At 47.7% G+C, this 20,518-nt stretch overlaps 6 protein-coding genes across 6 annotated transcripts; 2 read left to right on the top strand and 4 right to left on the bottom strand.

Annotated features, from left to right (window-relative positions):
• Positions 1-1,156: 1,156 nt before the first annotated feature.
• F5B22DRAFT_329971 (DNA glycosylase) lies at positions 1,157-3,234 on the bottom strand. The gene is made up of 2 exons (XM_047970796.1): positions 1,641-3,234; positions 1,157-1,511 (listed from the first exon to the last, which is right to left on the bottom strand). Exons 1-2 carry the CDS (start codon positions 3,121-3,123, stop codon positions 1,471-1,473), a joined length of 1,524 nt encoding a protein of 507 aa, XP_047828397.1. The 5' UTR covers positions 3,124-3,234; the 3' UTR covers positions 1,157-1,470.
• Positions 3,235-5,979: 2,745 nt separating this feature from the next.
• Positions 5,980-7,487, top strand: F5B22DRAFT_638065 (putative ANP1 protein; the record flags this gene model as incomplete). Its single annotated transcript, XM_047977537.1, has 6 exons — positions 5,980-6,152; positions 6,228-6,856; positions 6,906-6,956; positions 7,016-7,096; positions 7,151-7,285; positions 7,339-7,487. The coding sequence occupies 6 exons, from the start codon at positions 5,980-5,982 to the stop codon at positions 7,485-7,487; spliced, it is 1,218 nt and encodes a 405-aa protein (XP_047828396.1).
• Positions 7,488-8,587: 1,100 nt separating this feature from the next.
• On the bottom strand, positions 8,588-10,348 carry F5B22DRAFT_329142 (cytochrome b-c1 complex subunit 7). The gene is made up of 5 exons (XM_047970792.1): positions 10,004-10,348; positions 9,696-9,919; positions 9,346-9,508; positions 9,114-9,224; positions 8,588-9,054 (listed from the first exon to the last, which is right to left on the bottom strand). Exons 2-4 carry the CDS (start codon positions 9,809-9,811, stop codon positions 9,129-9,131), a joined length of 375 nt encoding a protein of 124 aa, XP_047828395.1. The 5' UTR covers positions 9,812-9,919; positions 10,004-10,348; the 3' UTR covers positions 8,588-9,054; positions 9,114-9,128.
• A 1,623-nt stretch (positions 10,349-11,971) lies between these two features.
• On the top strand, positions 11,972-13,218 carry F5B22DRAFT_638063 (mitochondrial carrier domain-containing protein; the record flags this gene model as incomplete). The annotated part of the gene is made up of 2 exons (XM_047977536.1): positions 11,972-12,341; positions 12,401-13,218. The coding sequence occupies 2 exons, from the start codon at positions 11,972-11,974 to the stop codon at positions 13,216-13,218; spliced, it is 1,188 nt and encodes a 395-aa protein (XP_047828394.1).
• A 1,730-nt stretch (positions 13,219-14,948) lies between these two features.
• On the bottom strand, positions 14,949-18,133 carry F5B22DRAFT_638062 (uncharacterized protein; the record flags this gene model as incomplete). The annotated part of the gene is made up of 4 exons (XM_047977535.1): positions 14,949-16,262; positions 16,330-17,434; positions 17,551-17,944; positions 18,091-18,133. The coding sequence occupies 4 exons, from the start codon at positions 18,131-18,133 to the stop codon at positions 14,949-14,951; spliced, it is 2,856 nt and encodes a 951-aa protein (XP_047828393.1).
• A 182-nt stretch (positions 18,134-18,315) lies between these two features.
• Positions 18,316-20,288, bottom strand: F5B22DRAFT_329241 (PLC-like phosphodiesterase). The gene is made up of 5 exons (XM_047970793.1): positions 19,995-20,288; positions 19,707-19,888; positions 19,469-19,648; positions 19,278-19,385; positions 18,316-19,225 (listed from the first exon to the last, which is right to left on the bottom strand). Exons 1-5 carry the CDS (start codon positions 20,011-20,013, stop codon positions 18,773-18,775), a joined length of 942 nt encoding a protein of 313 aa, XP_047828392.1. The 5' UTR covers positions 20,014-20,288; the 3' UTR covers positions 18,316-18,772.
• Between the last annotated feature and the right edge of the window lie 230 nt (positions 20,289-20,518).

Below are 20,518 nucleotides of genomic sequence, written 5' to 3'. Positions count from 1 at the left end.
CGCGGTCCCTTCGTCGTAGCTCAGGCCTCGTTACATAATCTGCCGCACCGACTCGTAATAGCGTACCGAGGACGTCGCTGGGATTGAGTTGTCGGTCTCGCCATGTAGGTGGCATCTAGTCTGGCGACTAATCGGGCGTAACGCCAGAAAGATCGTCTAGGTTGCTCTTGTGCCGGAGCTGAAGGTACCACATCATCCATTCGCCATCGAGACCTGAGGCCTGCGTTTCCCACGACGCCGTATCCACGTTCTACGTTGTCTAGACGTCCGGAATGTTGAAATTGGGAGTGGGTTGAAGTGTATCTGCCGTTCCTTAGAGTTCCTTCTGACCTTCCATAAACACCTTGGTGATCGCCACGCCCTTGGACGTCACTGTGGTGTTCCATGCGAGAGTGAGCCGCCTGCGCCTGGAAAGCCACCGCCGCCGCCACTCGACGCCGCGCAGTAAGTAGTATGTCTCGTCAAGCGTACCTCGTAGCCGAAGTGAAACTTGCACAGATCGGACCGCGCCACGATACCGTCCATTTTGCCGCCTAGGCCATTGCAGGCAGTTATGGTCAGTTTTAGGATCTTCTGGAGTTCACACAGCGGCGGTGCGTAGCTAGTCTGCTCCTCGAGCACGACGCCAGACAGGTGGTTTGTCTGAAGCGAAGGCCGGGGGTGCTGGTCACGAGTCCATCAAGATCTATGCAGCGATATGCCTGGGCCCCGCCCTCGCGATCACCTTCTGTGCATCCCGAGTAGTACACGAACACATTGTCCGCGGCTGGGACGCTGAAAAGGTTGCGCGTGAACTGCTTGCCTAGCACGATTAGTTCGTGATGCGCCTGGTACCCAAACATATACGTTGCTTGCCAGATTATGGTGCTGTTTATCAGCAGAAGGGCTGCGTCGTTCTACTGTGTTTTGAACGACACGAATCCGTCGTCTGTCATTCGCGCTCACGGCTACGTCACTTTCGTGATCTTCAATATCGAAAGCGACATCATATCGATTTATTTTACATACTCATACCTTAGCTGGTTACGGCAGGCATCGAAACGTACAACTACGATTCGGATGACAGGATAAGTATAGGCCGTCTACATGGTCATATGGTCTGAGTATGAAGTAGTACTCATATGGTCGATAGGAGGTTGATTATAGCATGGAAATTACTTATTTAGGGGATAGAAGCCCGTTGCACTCGCCTTTACAGAGGCGAGTTTTATCTTGCACAATGAAGGATTGACTGAGTTCCAAGACGGAATCAAGTAACTTAATGATTCGAAAATGCTGTTTGGGAAAATCTCAGGTCCAGTCGCTCTAGGCGTACGAATATCCTGGGAAATGGGGAAACAAGCGGCAAATATAGTCTAATTTCATTGTGGCATCACCACTAAATGTAATATGGCCAGATGTAGTTCTAATCTTCCGGAGGCCGGTATGATACAAGTTCTTTCACGAATCATCATCATTTTGCCTAAGACTTCATTCCATCGTGCTTATATCAGTTTCTTCGACGCGCCACACTGTCAGGAGTCAGTATAAGGTACTATGACATGCGCGGGCTAACGAGATATGATTGTGGCCTAGAAAACTCGACTCTCGGACTATTGGAGGGGCTGAAGCAAGAGTATGGCAAATTTGGAAACACTTACTATACCACATAAACAGGGTCCTATATGGCTTGAACTTATCTGAAAGCTCCTTCATATCAGCTTCGCTCATGTACTTGAATTTCCCACCCTTGCTTTTGAGTTTCGCAATATCTCGACCAACGAAGGCGGCCATGCCTCGTTGAACGCCCAAATCACCCAAGGAAAAGACATCTACGCGCTTGAGCCCGAAACACGCAAACATCTCGGCGGACCAGAGGCCGAGGCCACGGACCGCTGTCAGTCGTTCTATGACTTCCTCGTACGGCGCATCGGCGAGAATTGCCGCTGACAACTCACCGCTAACGAACTTCTCAGCTAGGCCGGACACATACTCGGCCTTGCGCTGGGAGAGTCCCGCGGTGCGCAGCTTCTCGATAGACATTCCGACGACTTGAGACGGAACTGGGAAGCGGCGCTTCTTCACTTGCCCGTCGTCTTCATCTTCGGCGCCAGATGATTTATTCTCGGGTTCTGGACTATCTTCCTCACTCTCGTAGAACAGATTAATAAACTTGTTCTTTATGGATTTCGCGGCGGCACCCGAGACCTGCTGCGAGATGATGCCACTGCAGAGCGCCTCGAAGGGGTCAATTTGCTCGGCTAGCCCCTCGGGCGAGAAGATCCGGCAATGGTTGTTCTCGACCAGTGGCCGCATTCGGGGGTCTACTGAAATGAGAAATTTGTTTCCTTCCTCAAGGACATTGGCTGTTGCGGGCACCCTGAGAATGCTGACATTCTCCTGTTTCGTAGGCGATGCTGAGGGAGAGCGCGCTCTGGCTCTCTTGCTAATGACAACCCTCGACGTCTCGGGAGATAGTAGTGTGGCAAATGTCGTGTTCGGGTCTGCAAGCCGATCCACGGCTGCTGCTCGCGGCTTCTTGCTGGGTGGCGTCGCATATATTGGGACTCCTGGGGCGGCAGGCTCTGCCATCATCTTCACATTGCTCGGCGTTGGAGTGGAAGGAGGCGGTGTGCTGGTCCTTTGTCCTCGCCGCTTGGTAGATGCTGTGAGTATTTCCCCCGGGGGGTTCTGTGTTCCTCCATTTGACTCTGAATCTGGATCTGTTTCTTCTGCCTTCCTCTTGCGGCCCTTTCGTGCCGGAACAGGCGGTGGTACCATTTCCGATGAACGTGATGACGAGACCTCAGCCTCTGAGGCGGCCATTAGCCGCGCCGATCTACGAGTTGACATGTTTACACCTAGCTTAGGTCTGGATGTTTTGTTAGATGCAGAGAGAGGTGTAAGTTCTCGACGCTGTATAGAATGATGTCGAGACGAGAAGACAGCGAGCCCTGCTCGATTCGAAGTGCCACGTAATCCGACGGCTCTCAATGTTCCTATCCCACGCCAACCCGATTGCTGGCAACCGCTGTTGCAAACTATCCTGCCTTGGAAAAGAAGGGTTGTTGTAGCGCAACTGTGATTCGCGAGCCGTGATGCAAGCAATGACAAAGACCACGAAGTGGAAGCGATGGTTGGCATGTAAGAATGGTCTAACTTAGGCAACACCGGTGTTCAAAGGTTGCTTCCTTCCGCGGAGATAAACAAGTGGACGATGACAGATGGTATCTCCTTTTATTTACTCTGCATCTCTCTCATGAGTAGGAGTTAGATTTGAACGTAGTTGAAGTCTTACGTTAAGATATCTAAACTCAGCAGCTAATTGAAGGTTGTTGTTTACTTAGGTGACATCAACGGTACTCCCATGTACTGTAGTGTGTGCTTCTGTTGCGCCCTTGTTTTGTCAGCTTGGAGATCTCTAGTCTAAACTCCGAGCCTACCTGCAATCTAACTCGGCTTACCGGGCATATGAATAGATACATGGTACACGGTGGCCTTCAAGTTGCCTCTATTGAGAAATATTGCCTGCTCACTATTACCTAGTTATCAATGCTGTTCTTTTGACTTAGTTGCTGTAACTATGCTATCACCACGTGTACTTCACAAGCTTAAATAAAGTGGATTTAAAGTATAGTTGAAGGTGCTCACACGTAAGTACTGTACTTCATGGTGCGCCTCAGAGATCCAATCACCACAGCGACTTTTTGTACCTATAACAGATCAACTATCTAGGCATCTGGGTATATAAATAAGCATCGGAGTAAGAGGTGTATATACGGTGATGGGCGGTGGATAATGAAGTGAAGCAATTCCCCTGACTCTAGGCGGCCGTGTAAAGTTCTGCCGTATTGTAGGGAGCGTACCCAACCCTCCGGCAGTAATATTAAAAGCTGAGTATCCCACAGATCTTGCTGACGTTTCTAATGAATGCGAATAGTATAGCGTACTGTACAGATACTGTAAGTATTGCTGGATCGGCGATGGAAAAGGACGCTATGGATCATTCGGGTTAGGTACTTGAACATGTAAATACCTACTGTAGAATTGAGGACGTTGTTTGCGGTCGTTTATCAGTCACAGAAATCAAGGGTAAAGATATGAGGTTCTCTCTACCGAGACAAGGAACTAGATAATGCATGAGATCCCTCCCGAATGGCGACGGGCGGGCGGCTAGGCAGCCTAACACGAGATTTTAGATACGGTTGCACTCCCAGCTAAATATGCAATGCGACTACACCTTGCTACCCGCTCAAGGTACAGACAGGACTATATTTCCTGTTAGTGATACTCACTGACCTTAAGTATCTTAACGTTACTTTAGTGTACCCTTTTAAAATGCCAGGAGTTCGATCGTTAGTTCGACCGCATTGTGAAGGCTTGAGGCCAGAGATATTGCTTTGGTTTCTTAATCACGAGGGGTAATCGTATACTCTGACATATGTCAGGTGGCTGTTTCGACTCTATCCTGAATCCTGTTGAAACCCTTTCCTGCGTTCCCATGCGAAGTCTACATGTAATTCGCACCAACAGCATGTATATGTGTGTGCCCACTGTATGGACGTGTCTGGGTAAAGAAACCTATTTACTTGCCTATCTGATATACGGTACCTATTTATATAGTAGTAGTAGGTATACTTGAGATGAGCTAAGACCAATCATATTTCAATATATAAATTTCGTAGAGACATACATAGTCATGTCATGTACGTGCTGGCTGGAAAGGATAATATATTCGGCAACAACCTTGAAGTTAAACGGTATAGGGATCAGGCAGCGAGGTACCGACCCTGAACACTACTTACTACCTACCTACTTGAGATGGTAGATATAGATATATATATATATATATAATGCGAGTTTGGAGAACTTGGAGTCTACTTCGTATGAGCTGGCCACTGAGAAATATGCAAGCTTGTATTTCTCCAGCTTCCCCTGATTTATTCAGCATACAGAGTACTTAAGTACCTACCTAGGTAAGTATGTAGGTAGGTACCCAAGTGCTGTATTAGTGTGCCTACAGGACCTGCGCTACGCTACACTTAGCTAGCCCAGGCTTCGCCGCACCCACTTCGCGACGGGCATCTTCTCTCTTGGACTCTTCAGCAGCGTTCTGGACGCATCTCAATCTCTCAAGACCGACACAGCTTGACTTGTAAATTGGGGCTACATTACCCTCCGACGCCAGAACTCTGACCAGAACAGGTACCGCCGTACCAGATGCGAAGGCCTTGGTCCCTCTCACCTGCTGCTGCTCTTTCGCCCTTCGGAAGCCTGCGCTACCATATCTACGTCTTTTGCCTTCTCGTGTCATGAGCCTGTCGTCGCATAGGGCTGTCATTCCAAGTAGGTACCTACCTCTTCGCTTTTGATGTGCAAAGCCTCTTTGCTCTCTAAGCCTCTTCCTCCTCCTGCTCCAGTTGTTGTACCCCTACGGTCCCTACGACTGTCATGGCGGATCAGCCCGTCAAATAAGATTCCACCATTCACCCATCAACGGCCTGCACATCACAGCGATTCAATAGAGCTCGTCAACTAGACTTTTTGCTTTCTTTTCCCCTTACATAATTTCCACCACGGGGTTTACAGGTTATTAAAAGCTCTCCAGTTTGCATTCTGTCGTAATACGCAACCCCAGCATCGCGAATCCATCGCGAATCCATCACGAGACGACACGAGACGACACGAGCATAACCCGCCCATCACCATCCTCTGCGAACTTCAACATTTACCATTGCGCTCTTTGACGACGTCCACCCGCATATCCCATAATCGCTCTTACGTAAAACCTACTTTCGTCATTGCATTTGTATGCGAATCCCAAACCCGAAATCTCCGACCTGCCCCTTCTTCGTGGCGCACACGTACTGAGCCAAGCTAAATTTCTCTCAACTTAGTTTCTTCCCCGCCGCATCCTCAACGAAGGCCACAACTGAGACATCAGCTCGCGTTCATATACAGATAACACAGAGGTGTCGCGGGCTAGCAGAGAGGCTCACTATGCTTCTTCCGAAGGGTGGTATGACCTGGAAGTCTGCCAGGGCACAGCTTCCCCCAACTCGCGCCATATGGCTGTTCTTGACGAGGACCCGGGTCCTTCTAACACTTGCCCTTGCCGGTACAATCATATTATTATGGCGTGGCATTAGTTCCTCTGCTGGTGAGATGCAAAGGTATCTTCCACTTTCTTCCTATATTGCCTCATCTGCCTCTGCGCCCTCCATCTTACTGACTTGGCCATTATGTAGCTTCTATTGTTGGGGTCCATCTAAACCACCCATGGAGATGACCCTGAATGAGCAGCAGTCATGGAATGCTCATCTTAATACACCTGTCATTTTCAACCACCATGCCCCAGTCACGATTAACGACACTACAATACAACATGTGGACCTCAATATTGTGCACTCCACGCGCCAGGCGGTCGAGAATCAAGAACGCGTTCTTATTCTGACGCCCCTCAAAGATGCTTCGCCTTATCTGTCCAAATACTTTGACCTGCTTGTCGAGCTGACGTATCCTCACCATTTGATTGATCTTGGTTTCTTGGTTGGAGATTCGACCGATGACACACTCGCTGTGCTAGGCACAGAGCTGGAACGTATTCAGAAGCAGAAAGGAAGTATTCCATTTAACAGTGCTGTCATCGTTGAGAAGGATTTTGGTTCTGTTACGGGCCAGAACGTCGAGGACCGACACAGCTTCGAGGCTCAGGGGCCGAGGCGGAAAGCAATGGGCCGGGCCAGGAACTATCTCCTCGCTTCTGCGCTGAAACCAGAACACTCATGGGTGTATTGGCGAGATGTTGACATCGTGGAAAGCCCCGAAAAGATCCTAGAGGACTTTATATCTCTTGATCGTGACATCCTTGTCCCGAGTATGCACCCCGGTCCACTATATGTTAGATCTGTGGCTAATATTGGTAGACATTTGGTTCCATCGATATGATGACCAAAATAGGGACATTGAGGGAAGATGTGAGTTATACTCGAGAATACGTCTGAATTGTTCGTTATATTGATCTAACCCATGATAGTCGATTACAATTCGTGGATTGAATCTCCCAAGGCACTTAAACTTGCGAGCAAGCTTGGTAAAGATGTTGTTTTAGCTGAAGGTATGTGTTCTCTGATCCGAAATATCGTGCCACATACTTACCAGATGGTAACAGGCTATAAACAATACGATACTGGCAGAACTTATATGGCTAAGATGGGTGATCGACATGCGGACCCATTCGAAGAGATCGAGCTTGACGGTATTGGTGGCGTCAACATCTTAGTAAAAGCTGACGTTCATCGATCAGGTTGGTTGTAAATGGAGATCGATCTTGTTTCAAAAACTGACTAAATTCCATAGGCATCAACTTCCCTTGTTATGCGTTCGAGAATCAAGCCGAGACAGAAGGGTTCGCCAAAATGGCTAAGAGGGCAGGCTACGAGGTCATTGGTCTCCCCAACTACGTTGTCTGGCACATCGACACAGAAGAGAAACCTGGCAACGCATAGTTAGATTGGATCGACACAAATTGTCCGCATATGGTTATGCGTCTTCTTGTCCATCTATCTATCATCTTTATTCTAACGATTCTCACGGACTGCCGTGGGCAAACCATCTTCACACAGCATTTTCGGAACATACCCATTACTGTACGAGAAGATACGAAGCGCGCCTCACTGTGTATTGCACAGACCATTAGATTTTTCGTCTTCATGTCTGACTAAGAGGAGTTGGGGAATGGCGGAAGTTTTACGGTTTCTTCGTTTTTATTGCTACTAGCCTCGAGGCACAGTCTTAGCCCTTTATTGGCAAGCTACTGGATATGCTCTTTTTGAAGCTGATCAGGCTGCATAGTCAAATGCTTGAATAAGGCCTGTCATGGTTCCAATCGGTCTGGCACTGTGATGCATCGCTGATGAGTCTTGGCTGATTTCATCGGATCCCTCCAGCCACAGCAGCCCGAGCATGTTGCTGCGGGCCTCGTGTGTGTTGGTCTTTATCGGTAGCACGGTGGTGAAGCCCTTCTGGCTATGTGGATGGAGTAATGGCAGGGGTTCTTTAATAGAGGAAGGGACGTAGAACGGGCTCTGTCTAAGCTTAAAGGGTGCCCGCCCCGATGATAACATCGCAGGCGGGTTTCTGTGATGTGTATAAGCGTAGAAAAAGAAAACTACTAATATATATCCATCATATTTTATCGCTTACTGTTGTATTCGTGTAAATGGGATTAGTTTCTGAAGAATGGCGAAGAGACTGGAGAGTGAATTTTATATACATAGTTGATGACTGTTTTCGGTATATCTTCACCACAAGATCGGTCCAATTACGGTGTTTACTAGTCCGGTTATTGTTGGGGGTTGTTAGGCAAGAAATAGACGATAAGGTAGGGAAAGTAAAGATCTTGCCTTTCTCACCAACTTTATCTGATAGGAAATCAAGTTAAGCAATACCATAACGTATCAAGTGTTGCATCACTTGACATTAGGACTCTGGTGCTAGGTATACTTGCCAATTCTTCACCAAAACCTGCCATGTTAACCAACTAATAAATCAACCACTTTAGTATTTAAATCAATGGAAAGTTAGTAATGTATAAGTAATTGCTTTAGAAGCTTGGCTATAGTTATCACTTTTCTCACTTTCTTTACGCTCTGGCGGCTATCTTATATAGCAGTAAGGATGGTGAGTGTAGGTGCGGGGTTGTATGAGCAGCGAGGTGGGCTGACTTCGAACCTTGCGAGGTTGTTTTGCCACATGAAATAGCGTTATATGCATGTATGGGCCGCGGGCGTAGTCGTGATCTGAGAGGGAACGCTTCTCACACATTTGGAATTTAAGGAATTCACAGGAACTACCATAGAAGTTGTGAATCAATGGTCGTTACAGCTGACCCTCCGTATACCATACACGAAATTCGACCATTGGCCTGCTAGAGCCTTGGAGATGGTTGAATAGGGGGACCTCCTTCTATTTGCCTTGTTCTATTGCAGGGTTGTAACTGTTTGTACAAGTTCGGCTGAAGCAATCCTTACTTCCTCCGTTCGCCCGAGATGGTCGCGTTTCTCATTTGCAACGCTGTTAAAAATAAAGATCAGGTTTGCTTGTGACCTAGCGAGATTCTCTCTTTGATCTACCCTTCTTGACTTGGTTTAGTGACCCTTGATGACGGTTAATGAGTCTAGTGCCTCCTTCTCCGCGTGGGAAGCCCGAATCTGCTCTAGGATGGGAGATAGGTAAGGAACGTCCTAGATTACGCATACCAACGGTTAGCCCATCAGTTCTTATGTTCTGAATATCGCTCCATGCCGGTATGTCCTTGTGTTTAGGTTGGACGCCCAATGGGTTGTGTAGAGTGGTTTAACGTACTTCCTCGGGCTTCGTCCATTGGTCCTTAGGTAGCAGCTTGTGGGTGACGCTGCACTGGATGGCGCGGCGGAGACGGTAGACACGGTCGTAGGCCTCTTGGGGAGGGAGGCGCTTTAGAGCTAGAATGACGTCTTCGTTCTCCTCGACGATCAAGTCATCAGCTCTGTTGCATATACCGAAAAATCACTCGTTAGCATTGTTCTGTATTCACAGTCCTCCTAAAATCCAGTTGAAGCCCCTCATATGAAGAAGATTCCTTCCCTCAGAGAGGATAGAAGTACAATTGCTAGGTTCTTCGAATTGATGTGTCGGGGAATATAGAGGTAGGGAATTATCGGAGTGGCACGAACCGAAGACCGAGCTGACGGTAGCCGGCGGCATTGCTGTACCAGCCGGCAAGAGGCGTGAGGAGGTTGCGCAGCCATGGGCGCTTCATGACAAAGGGGGCGAGACTCGGGTACGACATGGTGGGCGGTTTGATGTGGTGTCGGCGGTTTGCAGAGGCGATGGAGGAGGGATCGAATGTCGATGGAGCTTTGGCCGCCAACTGTAGAGGTCAAAATCGCTCCTTGCGCTGCCCACCCGAAGGAGAGTGGTCAGTTGGTCATGTGACCTGAGCATAGCTTCCACAGAGCTTACCCGGGAGGTATCCATGTACCTTTTTATTCCGAGCTTGAAGGGACGCCATCCCAATTTGGACTAGTAGATACCGTGAGAAATGCAAGTAGGTACTCATGTATTTTTGGATGCATGCATGTCCGTTATCATCTTTCGAATCGAACTGAATCCCCACCTGAATATCACGACATTAACGCAATCCTCTCGCGTGCTTTATAATCTTGAAAGTGATGCTTCACTGTAATTGTGTATATAAACGTTGGAATCTTGCTATAGACGAATTGGCCTCGTGGACTATGTAGAGTGACCTAAAAGGCGTCGACTGTTCTCGCAGTCCCATCTGCTGCCGCCCTGTCTACTCAGCCAGCGCGGGGATTTTGAGCATCTCATACGTTCCTCAGATCAGCGTGAGGCCAGGTACAGGTCAGAACTGTCTGAGTGCTGTAACAGCAGCGCAACAGCCCATCTCGGTACCTCTCATACTTATGCTACAATAATATGATAATAATAATAATACCTGTCCATGTAGGTACTACCTACCTACTAGGTGGGTGACAGCAGCCAGACCAGACCAAACATTGAAGTCATCGGATCACCCCGTTATTCTACCAGGGGCCCGTCTTCTTCATTTATGTAAGTACATACCTACCGGTCAATTGCATCATCTACGTCAGATCAGATATGGTCATACCTAGGTACTGCTCGTGCTCATTTCTTATCTGAGTGACATTGTTTCCTTGTATCATTATTATCTCGTGAGAAAAAGTGACTGGTACCTCGGTAGTACGGCGAATCCCCAACTCAACGGAGCAATCCTTCATCTATCTACCTATTCATTTTCCTATCCAACCGTTGATCATCTCTCTTGGCCAGGGTTCGAAGATATCTCGTTGCTCGCTACATATTACCTATACATACCACTGAAGCCACTGCACCCACGTCATTGAGGTACACCGGTCCCGCACTGCGTGCATCCGCCAGAATCCAATATCGGCGGTCAATCTCCATCATCCGTCTGCTCAGCATTCTCGTCATCCTCATCATTCCTACCGGCCATAGCATTCTAGAGCGTCTTGCGACGTGAGAAGAAGGCAGCCCCGGTTCGCGCAGACCCGCTCTCAGGGCCAACAACTCGTCCACGATATTCTTTCTCTTGTCCGCCGCCGCCGCCGCCTGGCTAGTAAACCACCTAGTGTTGACGACCTAGTATAGATTAGATATTATCCACTCACCATTCACCAGTCGCTATTCGCCATCCACCACTCACCACTCACCTCTCACCACAGCGTAGACACACACTTTCCTTTCCCACTCCCACCTTACACCACCTCTCCCACCTCTCGCTCCTTTTCGGCCCTTCGTGGAGTCGGACCTGGTCACTCGCCTTTGTTTTCTCTCCCCCCTTCTCCGGTCGCCGGTGCGTGCCGCCTTGCCCACGATCCCGCAACCACCGACCGCCTTACCACTCCAAGTCCGAGTACCGAGTAAGCCAGTTGTCAGTGCGAATGTCAATGGCATCCAACAGACCGTAGCTATCGTGTCGACGGTGCACTTGCGAGGGCCTTCCCCGCACACCGCACGAACACATCCATCCATACCCCATATAGTCACAAGCCATAACAGCCATACCTCATCGGCCGGTTGATTCGCCTCTGACTTGCTTTGCTGCGCCTGCGACTGCTACGCTCCCTTTACTCCGCATATCGGTTGCCGCTCCGCCGACCAGCTTCGACCACGTCCGACCCTCTTTCAATCGCTCCAAGAGGGCCTCCGATCTCCGAGCTCTAGAGGCCCCCCTACACCCGATTCAAACCGCCGTCAGTTACGTGAGGGAATGTCTCCCGGCGAAGCAGCCGAGAGCCATTCTCAAAGATCTTCACCTTCCGGTACGACGGAATATGGGGCCTTCACCCATCCAAGTTCCTCGACAGCCGCGTTCACCGGTTCGTCGGAACATTCTCAAATCCACGGGAACCACAATTCATTCCCCTCGTCTACCGTAAGCGCTATGGAATATTACGACTCGCGGGGCGCATCGCCGCTGCAAAGGTGGGCCGCCAATGCTTCAGATACACAGTTCAATGCCTTAGCCGGTGCTGTTGGCGGCTTCACTTCGGGAGTCGTCACATGCCCTCTCGACGTCATAAAGACCAAATTGCAAGCTCAAGGTGGCTTCCTACCTGTATCTAAGGGGAGGCATGTCGGCCATCACAAGGTATACTCTGGCCTCGTCGGTACCGGAGGTGTTATATGGAGAGAAGAGGGCCTCCGCGGGCTGTATCGTGGTCTGGGGCCCATCGTCTTAGGTTACTTGCCAACGTGGGCGGTATGGTTCACCGTCTACAATAAAAGCAAATCTTACATGCAAGATCATAATGGTAAGCCATAGCCCTGAGTCTGAAACCAGAGTTTGAACATTAACTTTACTATGCGACAGTGCGCAACCATTTTGCTGTCAACTTTTGGTCTGCAATTATTGCTGGCGCCAGTAGCACGGTAGTAACCAATCCGATATGGGTAATCAAGACACGGCTCATGTCGCAATCGGCGAGTGGTTACAATAGAGAGATGTCAGTGTTCCCGAGATCAGGTAACACTCCAACCTCGAGACCAACTATCAACTCTCCTTGGCATTATCATTCGACAATTGATGCAGCGCGGAAGATGTATTCATCTGAAGGGATCCTATCTTTCTATTCTGGCCTCACCCCCGCGCTACTAGGCCTCACACACGTTGCTGTACAATTTCCCGCCTATGAGTACCTAAGAAAGAAGTTCACAGGTCAAGGTATGGGAGAGATGACAGACTCCAGTCAGCAAAGTCATTGGTTTGGGGTGCTATCAGCTTCGATATTATCGAAAATAATGGCAAGTTCAGCCACATATCCGCATGAGGTGATTAGGACAAGACTACAAACGCAGCGACGTCCGACTCCCGGTGTAGAGTATCTACAAGGATTAGGGATCTCAGGGCCTACCTCTGGAAACCAGTCCCAGTCGACCAACGGAACTCGGAATAGCAGTCCCCAGCCCAAATACAAAGGTGTGGTCATGACTTTCCGCACGATACTAAGGGAAGAAGGCTGGAGAGCTTTCTACGCCGGCATGGGCGTGAACATGATGAGAGCGGTACCGGCAGCAACGGTTACCATGATGACATACGAATATGCCATGAAAGCCTTCCACCACGCACAATCCGAGGGCAGGCGCAAAAGACCTGAAGGAGCTGACGCGCACACTATGGCCGAGCCATGAAGAGGAAAATACGCCATCGAACCCAATTGTATAGGAGCGTACTCTGTTTCCAAAATCCTTACTGTAAATAAATGTCCTTCTATTCAAAAAGGAACATTACACATAAATCAGAGGTGACATGGCATACACGACATGACCCGGGTCAATCAATCGGAGATACACGGGACAGAATGCACGGAGACAGACTCTGAATATTTTATGTAGTCTAGGTCTTCGGGTCCCCACATGATACCCCCTCATCAATATTCCTGTTAGGCATTAGACACTTGTTTTGAAGAGAAACAAGCGTAAAGAAGTTTTTTTTTTAACTTCTTTTAAATAAAGACATAAGTTTTACATCATATCATGTACCATTATTTAGAGGATCCTCGTCATTAACAATAGAGAAGAATGGAGGGGAAGGGGATTTTGATGGTATTGATTTACTTATGTAATAGTCCTATGATGTATCGACTGTTCGAGTGAATGGTTTCGTGGATGACGGATATGATATTGCTTTCTACGCTATTGTTATAATGTGAATTATGATGCTCAGACGATATTGAATTCAGATATTTTGGATTAGCTGTGTCTCCAAGTGATAGATATAGCACTAGGGTGCTAGTATTCGGCAATGAAAAGGTGGTTGTTGTCTAGGGTTCCAGTGATAACATCAATGATTCAACCCCAACCCCCCTACTTTCATGGCAGAAGCCTAGGATCTAAGTTGTATATTTAGTTGTTGCCGTTGCCTTTTTACAGAGATGGAGAGGCTAGCAGCCAAGGGTACTTATATTTCTGCTCGGATTCCGTGGTGGAACGAACATACAAACCTAGAATAGCTTAATTATCTTGAACAATTCTCACAGCACCATATAATGAGTGTAGACGTGCAGGGTCTCGACCTGATAAGGTCGTTTCTATCTTTTGCGATAGTGTAGTGGTTTAGTACTACACCCCTATTCTGTTCTGTGACAATGATCCTGTGTCTCAGCGGGATTCTACTAAGATATGTTTTTGAGCTAATAGTAGTACCGCTACTCCTCAACTGAATAGCCCCCGTTGACAATTATCTCGAATTGCTTGATCCAGTATTCCGGCTGACGCCACTCATCATCACCATCATCCTCGATGCCATCATCACTCTTGTCACTACATGATGACTCCATGGACCCGATACCATCTTTTGGGATAACGCCAATGGATAACATCATGCTCTCTTCCTCTGCTGTCCATCGCATGCTTTTCTCTTCTGCTTCGATACGGTCCATCTCTTCTTTCCATTGTCCACTCATGAAGTCTTTGAGGAATGAATCGCTATCGCGGTATTCATTTACAAACTTCGTAACAAGTGAGTCTAGCTGACTAACGCGACCTCGATCCTCTTCCCTTAACTCATCAAAGTCGCTTCCATATTCGGCTGGAAAAGTCTCGTAAGGATTTTTGAGATTAAATGAACAACAGCAGGTATGTCGTATATCCAGACGCCAGAAGGTAAAAGATCGGATGATTGATTCTACTGTGATCCCGAACTGCGCAGAGGTTCCGATTAAATCATCAAGATATCCCAACAAATCATTAAAGTCTCTCCCAAAACGATGGTGAAGTGCCTGATTCAGAGAAATTACAACTGGCGAGCATCCCTGAGAGCTTGATAGACACGCACACTGCAGGAAATTAATGTCAGATGCTGTATCTCGAGTGCTGCGCCATGGTAATCAATGACAAAATGTTTGAAGGACACTTTGGACTTAGAGTAGAAGACGGACAAGATGGAACTGGGTATCACTCACCGAGCATCCATCATAGCAGTCAGCTTCCGTAAGATACGAAGCCCAGGAGCTTCTAACCACACTCGTCGTTATCCTGGTAAGATATCCGATTATATCGACATCACTATACCAAAGCTGATCAGAATATCGTCCGAGGCACCTAAATATCCAATGTATCACCAAATATTGAGGTGCATCCACACTGCGTAGCCTCTGACTCAGTGATGAATAGGTCCACGGAAACCTTCGGGTGTAATTTGCCCCATGGTCAAGAAGCCATGTGCAATATCCGAAGCGTTCATTTCCAGATGCGTTGCAAAGCGGCGTAAATCCTTCAGATGGGACATCTATATCACGGAAACCCAAATCAAAAGCTATTTGGGCATTCTGAGATGAATGGATTAGGTGAAATATTGATCGGGGCTCTTTCTCCGAAGAACCGAGCCTATAATCCCCTCGTTGCAAACCAAACATCTTGTAGGGGTCTAGGCCTATTGATCGAAGAATTGACATGGCATAAGAGGCCTTGGAATCAAGGACCTCTGATTTATTCAGTGATAAATTTTCTTGGGAGTCGATAGGCCGATATGTTTGTAGAGCTTCTCGTAGCCTCTCACGCCATACTCGTAAGTGCTGCAACATTACTTGGGTAGTGTTATGCCCATTCTTGCCAATGAAAAATTCCAAGATTATCTCAACATCTTTCTCGGTCAAATAACACCCATGATCTAGCAGAGTCTTGATCGACTCTGCTAAATGGGAACCAGCTGAAAGAAGACTCCATCGGCTGGATGTAATAGTATAACGGAAGATAGAGTTTAATACATCGACGTTCATAAAATCTGGTCGCATTTCTAAGATGCATTTTAAGCCCGTTGGCCACCGAATGACAAGTTCGGCCAATGACTTTATGTTTAGGTCTCGGGCGACAGGCGGGCTAAAGTTTGAACTAATCGTGGCCAAAATATCGGATAATCTCTTCAAGTCTTGGTGCAACAACGCGATGCATATCGGGTCAAGATCTGTTTCAAGTGCGACGGAAAACTCACTCGACCGGCATATAGCATCTCCGTAATTTATAAAATCGATATTTGTAGCATTGTGCCGATACCAAAGATCGGGGTATTCCCGCAACACCAAGGATACAGCATCGACATATAAACCTTTTTCTGAGGGACTGTATTGGTTGGAAAAAATGCTGAAGACCGACTCTTGCTGTGTTACGTTTACGCCAAAGTTGAGGAGCGAAGATATAAACGAGGGTGGATATGCCCAAATATCAGTATATGAAGCCTTGATCCAGGGTCAGTTGTGAGTGAATTGAATACATTAACGCTGATGTTTATTATAGGATCCTCACATATTCGAATAAGTAGTCTATCAGGGATGCCCCGCGGATAGTAACGTCCCGTGGTGAAGCGACCTGTTTGTCGTAAGCCACTGTGATCCATGACAAAAAGGCTGCTAAGATCCTGTCCGAATTTGGGGATTCCACTAGACTTATCGAGTTGCGCAATACACGTATCATACGAAATGGCGGTGATTGGCGTTCATCCACTACATAATGATATCGAAACATAGGACTGATACTAGCGCCACCAGCACCATAGCGAAGACATAGACCGACTGATACAGCTGCAGAACAAAGTCTCTGGAGTCCGGTGTAGGTGATTCCCACTGTTTTTTCATGCTCGGGCGCTTCACGCGCGTAGCGTGGACATCCTGGGCGGTGCATCGATGCAGTCGTTTTCTTGGAAAAATAGAACGTGCGCCAACGCGTGAGCTTCTCATTTACACTGCGCCACGACGCACAGTTGCAGCAGCTGAATGTAACTGGCGTTCTTCTTGTCGTTACTGGACTAGGGTGCTTTGAGATGATTGTAGAAGCGATCGAACTTGATGTCTCTTCTTGTTGAAGGTCGAGTGACCCATGCGAGTCTTTGAGAAGACTGGGTTTCGACACAAGTGACACAACGAGCTGCTTTATGATACGCTCCTGGTTTGTATGCAGTGAATTTTCATTTAGATGCCTTAAGAGATCTAGTATCTCCATCGTAGCTTTCGTGTTGGCCTCTACGTGAGATCTAAGTACACCTAGCTGATCTGTGGCCACAGAATGATTGGTGTATACTTGATCTTCGAACCTGTTAAAGCGGTCTCTTGTCACTATTAAGCGTGATTCAATCATAGGTGCCAAGGGTTCAATACTCGTGGCAATGCTAGTTAATTGAGTGGCATTGGCATCAACAAGTTGGTGAGTTGTGACTATATTGGATTCGAGTGCCTGGATCATGGGTACCAGGGGCTCAGTACTCATAGAAATATTAGTTAGCTGAGCGGAATTGGCAGTAAGGAGTTTGTTGTTTGTGTCTGTAGTTGATTCGAGGTTAAGAATCGCAGCCGCTTCGCGTTTAATAGCATCGTTCAGAGACTCGACATTCCCACTGATTGTCAGATGCGAGTGACTAAATGACACTTGACATTAGAACCAAGGCAACCCGGATAAATGCCTCATTTTCCAAGGCTAGTACAGGGTCCCTGGAAAATCACTATTGGGTTGGGCGGCTGCGGAGTCACTTACAGCTCAAGACCATGTATAGCTAGCAAAAGCTTGTCTATGATGTGCTCCAGGCAGTTCTCTATTTCTTTTATGGCGTGAATCTGGAATGGATATTGAATTCGCTTCTTGAAATCTTTCAATTTTTCCTTGACATTGATTTGTTGTGGGGGTCCGTGTTCTTGTAGCTTTGCCTGGAGGGTGTTCATTTCTGCTTTGCAAGAGACAAGACAAGACAGGACTACATTGGAGGGAGTTTGGTGCGCGGCTTGTAATGACCGAGTCGCATTATCTATTATATCGAGAGTCTCTTTGAGCTGTTCGAGGTAGCTTCGAGTCTTGGTGACCTGCTCGTCACGGGAGTTAATGTCGTCGAGGTATTGCTTCAAGGTCCCAAACACCTGCAGCCCGAGCGACACTATCAAGCTTAAACGTCAATTTACCATAAAGAGCTGTGTGCAAGCGAGAACCTCTGAGCTTTGTCTCCCTAGGACTAATACTAAACAGGGAGCAACTCTCTCCAAATTGCCAAATGGGACGAAGATGAATCTAAGGGTGGCTTACCGACCCCGACCGCGGTCCCCGCAACGCCAATGGGATCAGCCATCGAGGCCGTTAGTGTTGCAAGAGGTAGCGAGACTCGGTTATATCCTGATATTGATTTGAATCTTATGTTATGAGCGTAGTGGAGTAAAGGGTCGTGATGAGTAGAATTCCACGCGAAGTCATCGAATTGATGATAATGATGAAAACGTACTGCAGCATGAAGAGGACTTGAGTTTCGAGAAAATAAACGTCTTGGGGTACACCCGATAGAGGCTGTGTTTGTAGTTGCCTATGCCGTAATTCTGCTGGTCTGATTGGATACACTAATCTGGGCTGTGCAATGAAAGATGCCTTACCATTACCACCTCCAGTATGATTGAGACGCAGCAGGCTACGGTATTCTAAACAAGAGTAATAAATAAAGGGTTCAAGGCATGCTTATATAGCGGAGCGGATAAGAGGTAGAAATTAAGAGACTCTATTCATCAAGTTGTTCTGGATGATTGCAGGATGGAGCAGCAAGATGGGCGTTCAATATTGCGGAATAGCTAGATCGGATATTACAAAGTCAATTGAGGAGAGTCGCTTCGTTGTGAGACGGATTTCTATGCTTGGGCCAAGTAGGCGAGCGTTTACTTCTAGAGTCAAGGCGGCTCTTCAAAGTCTAATTGCAAAACAAAAGTTCACGAGGAAAGTAGTATCAAACGCCTAGTTCTTTCTTCACCTGGGCTTGTGGCGAGCCCTTCATAACGCTTGAGAATGTCTCAAACCCCCAAGCGAGTATGTTAATAAGGATCCAGAAACTGGTTTCCTTCACGCTCCACTTAGCAACAAGCTGCATCTCTTTAGAGCGTGGCTGGCCGCGAATCTCAAGAAACTTCTTAAGGTCGTCGGTGATCACAGCATCGATCTCGTCGCGTAGACTTCGCGCCATCCACTCAGCTTCATTGTTCGTCCAAGACAATATGAAGCGGCCACGCTGCTTAGCTTCACGCAAGAAGCGCGAACCACGCGTCGTTGCGAAAGTATAGTTAAGTAGGTTGAAGTTCAGGTTGGGAACCTGTAGCATCGCTGTTGTATATGGCGGCGAGAAGGCGATTAGAGCAATTGGAAATCCTGGTAGGTGTCTGAGGTAACTAGCCACACACTCTGCCTGTTGCTGTGTTAAGACATTTCATCTGTGGCAGTAACTGATAGGCACTTACAGTCCAGGGACCAAGCATGATGCGCTCGTTCCACGGGCGGCCTACTGTAGGGACGCTTTCTATAGTGCGCGCTATACAGCTTAACAGCTCGTTCATGTTGTCGCTCGGCTATAATCGCTAACGTGAGAATCTATGCTCGTCTGGCCGGCTATATACAACCGTATCCAGAAAGGTTGCTGTTGGCTCCTTACCTTAATATCTAACAGCACCCATATGCGCTCCTGTTCCTGTTGCGCGAGGTACTCGAATAAATCAAGTAGGCGAGGCATGGGTTGCCTTGGCTCCCGTAGTGTTTGGAGCTTGCTCAGCTCATCCCAATTACACTCTGCCACCTTACGAGCGTCACCGAAACAGCGCTTCAACGAAGGGTCCTACAAATAATATTGATCAGTTAAATCATATTTTTCATGATAGAGGGTAGTGACGTACATGCGACAATACGACGATTCCATCTTTGGAGAGCCGCAAGTCGGTCTCGAGCGCATCCGCACCGATATCTACGGCGCTCCGAAACGCAGCCATGGTGTTCTCCGGGTAGGCAGCACTGTACCCACGGTGGCCGACAGCTTGCGGGCTTGGTCCTGGATCCCTACGACCCGGCCATGGTACCGCTGTCGCTCAAAGTGGAAGCTAGTCAATGAATGATCCCATCATAATGCAGCTCAGCATGTACAGTATATTGCTGTCAATAATATTGAGCAACTATGTCCTACTCACAATGGTTAGTGCCGTCCATCGCTGTATTCTGGCTCCTGTCTTCTTATTCCTTATATATTCACCGCTTCCGGACGCGAGTTGGGGCTTGGGTTAGAACGTGATGCGATAGAAAGCCAGAGGTACACAAGAAATGAAGGGCAAAGAGTTCAGCAACTTTGCGGCCGCCATAACTGCTTTTACTACGTTTAAAATAGGTGCCTATCTGGGAATGTCTGCTCGTATGCAGTTGGTATACTTGAGGGGTTGGAAATGACCAGGTGAAATGAGTATTCCACAGTAGACCCATGCAGATCATTCGGTACTACTCCCCGAGGCATCCGGGTTACGTTTTCATAACATACTTTACATATATACCCCTTTCTACAAAAATAGCACACCTTCTGACTCTATGGATGAGAGCTATTCTCTATCGCAACCCACAATCTACCACCTACGTCACTTTACGATATAATCAAGGCTATATCGGGGATACACGGATACGACGGCGGCGGCGATAATTCGAAAATTATGGCTATGGTTATCGC

This window comes from Xylaria bambusicola, assembly GCF_022495145.1.
Source record: "Xylaria bambusicola strain CBS 139988 unplaced genomic scaffold F5B22scaffold_39, whole genome shotgun sequence".
Taxonomy (NCBI): Eukaryota; Fungi; Ascomycota; class Sordariomycetes; order Xylariales; family Xylariaceae; genus Xylaria; species Xylaria bambusicola.
The sequence above is the reverse complement of the archived record's forward strand: the minus strand, read 5'-3'. Positions and strand labels throughout refer to the sequence as shown.

Bases quoted from the DNA above. Each gene is read 5' to 3' on its own strand.
- F5B22DRAFT_329971 (XM_047970796.1), bottom strand. From the start codon at position 3,123: ATGCCAACCATCGCTTCCACTTCGTGGTCTTTGTCATTGCTTGCATCA. The intron at 1,512-1,640 runs GTAAGTGTTTCC...GACTCCTGACAG, and splicing joins GACCCTGTTTATGTGGTATA to TGTGGCGCGTCGAAGAAACT.
- F5B22DRAFT_329142 (XM_047970792.1), bottom strand. From the start codon at position 9,811: ATGTCGTACCCGAGTCTCGCCCCCTTTGTCATGAAGCGCCCATGGCTG. The intron at 9,509-9,695 runs GTTCGTGCCACT...TATATGCAACAG, and splicing joins TACCGTCAGCTCGGTCTTCG to AGCTGATGACTTGATCGTCG. The intron at 9,225-9,345 runs GTACGTTAAACC...TGCGTAATCTAG, and splicing joins AATGGACGAAGCCCGAGGAA to GACGTTCCTTACCTATCTCC.
- F5B22DRAFT_329241 (XM_047970793.1), bottom strand. The intron at 19,386-19,468 runs GTAAGGAGCCAA...TAGCGATTATAG, and splicing joins GGGTGCTGTTAGATATTAAG to CCGAGCGACAACATGAACGA. The intron at 19,226-19,277 runs GTAAGTGCCTAT...ACACAGCAACAG, and splicing joins TCATGCTTGGTCCCTGGACT to GCAGAGTGTGTGGCTAGTTA.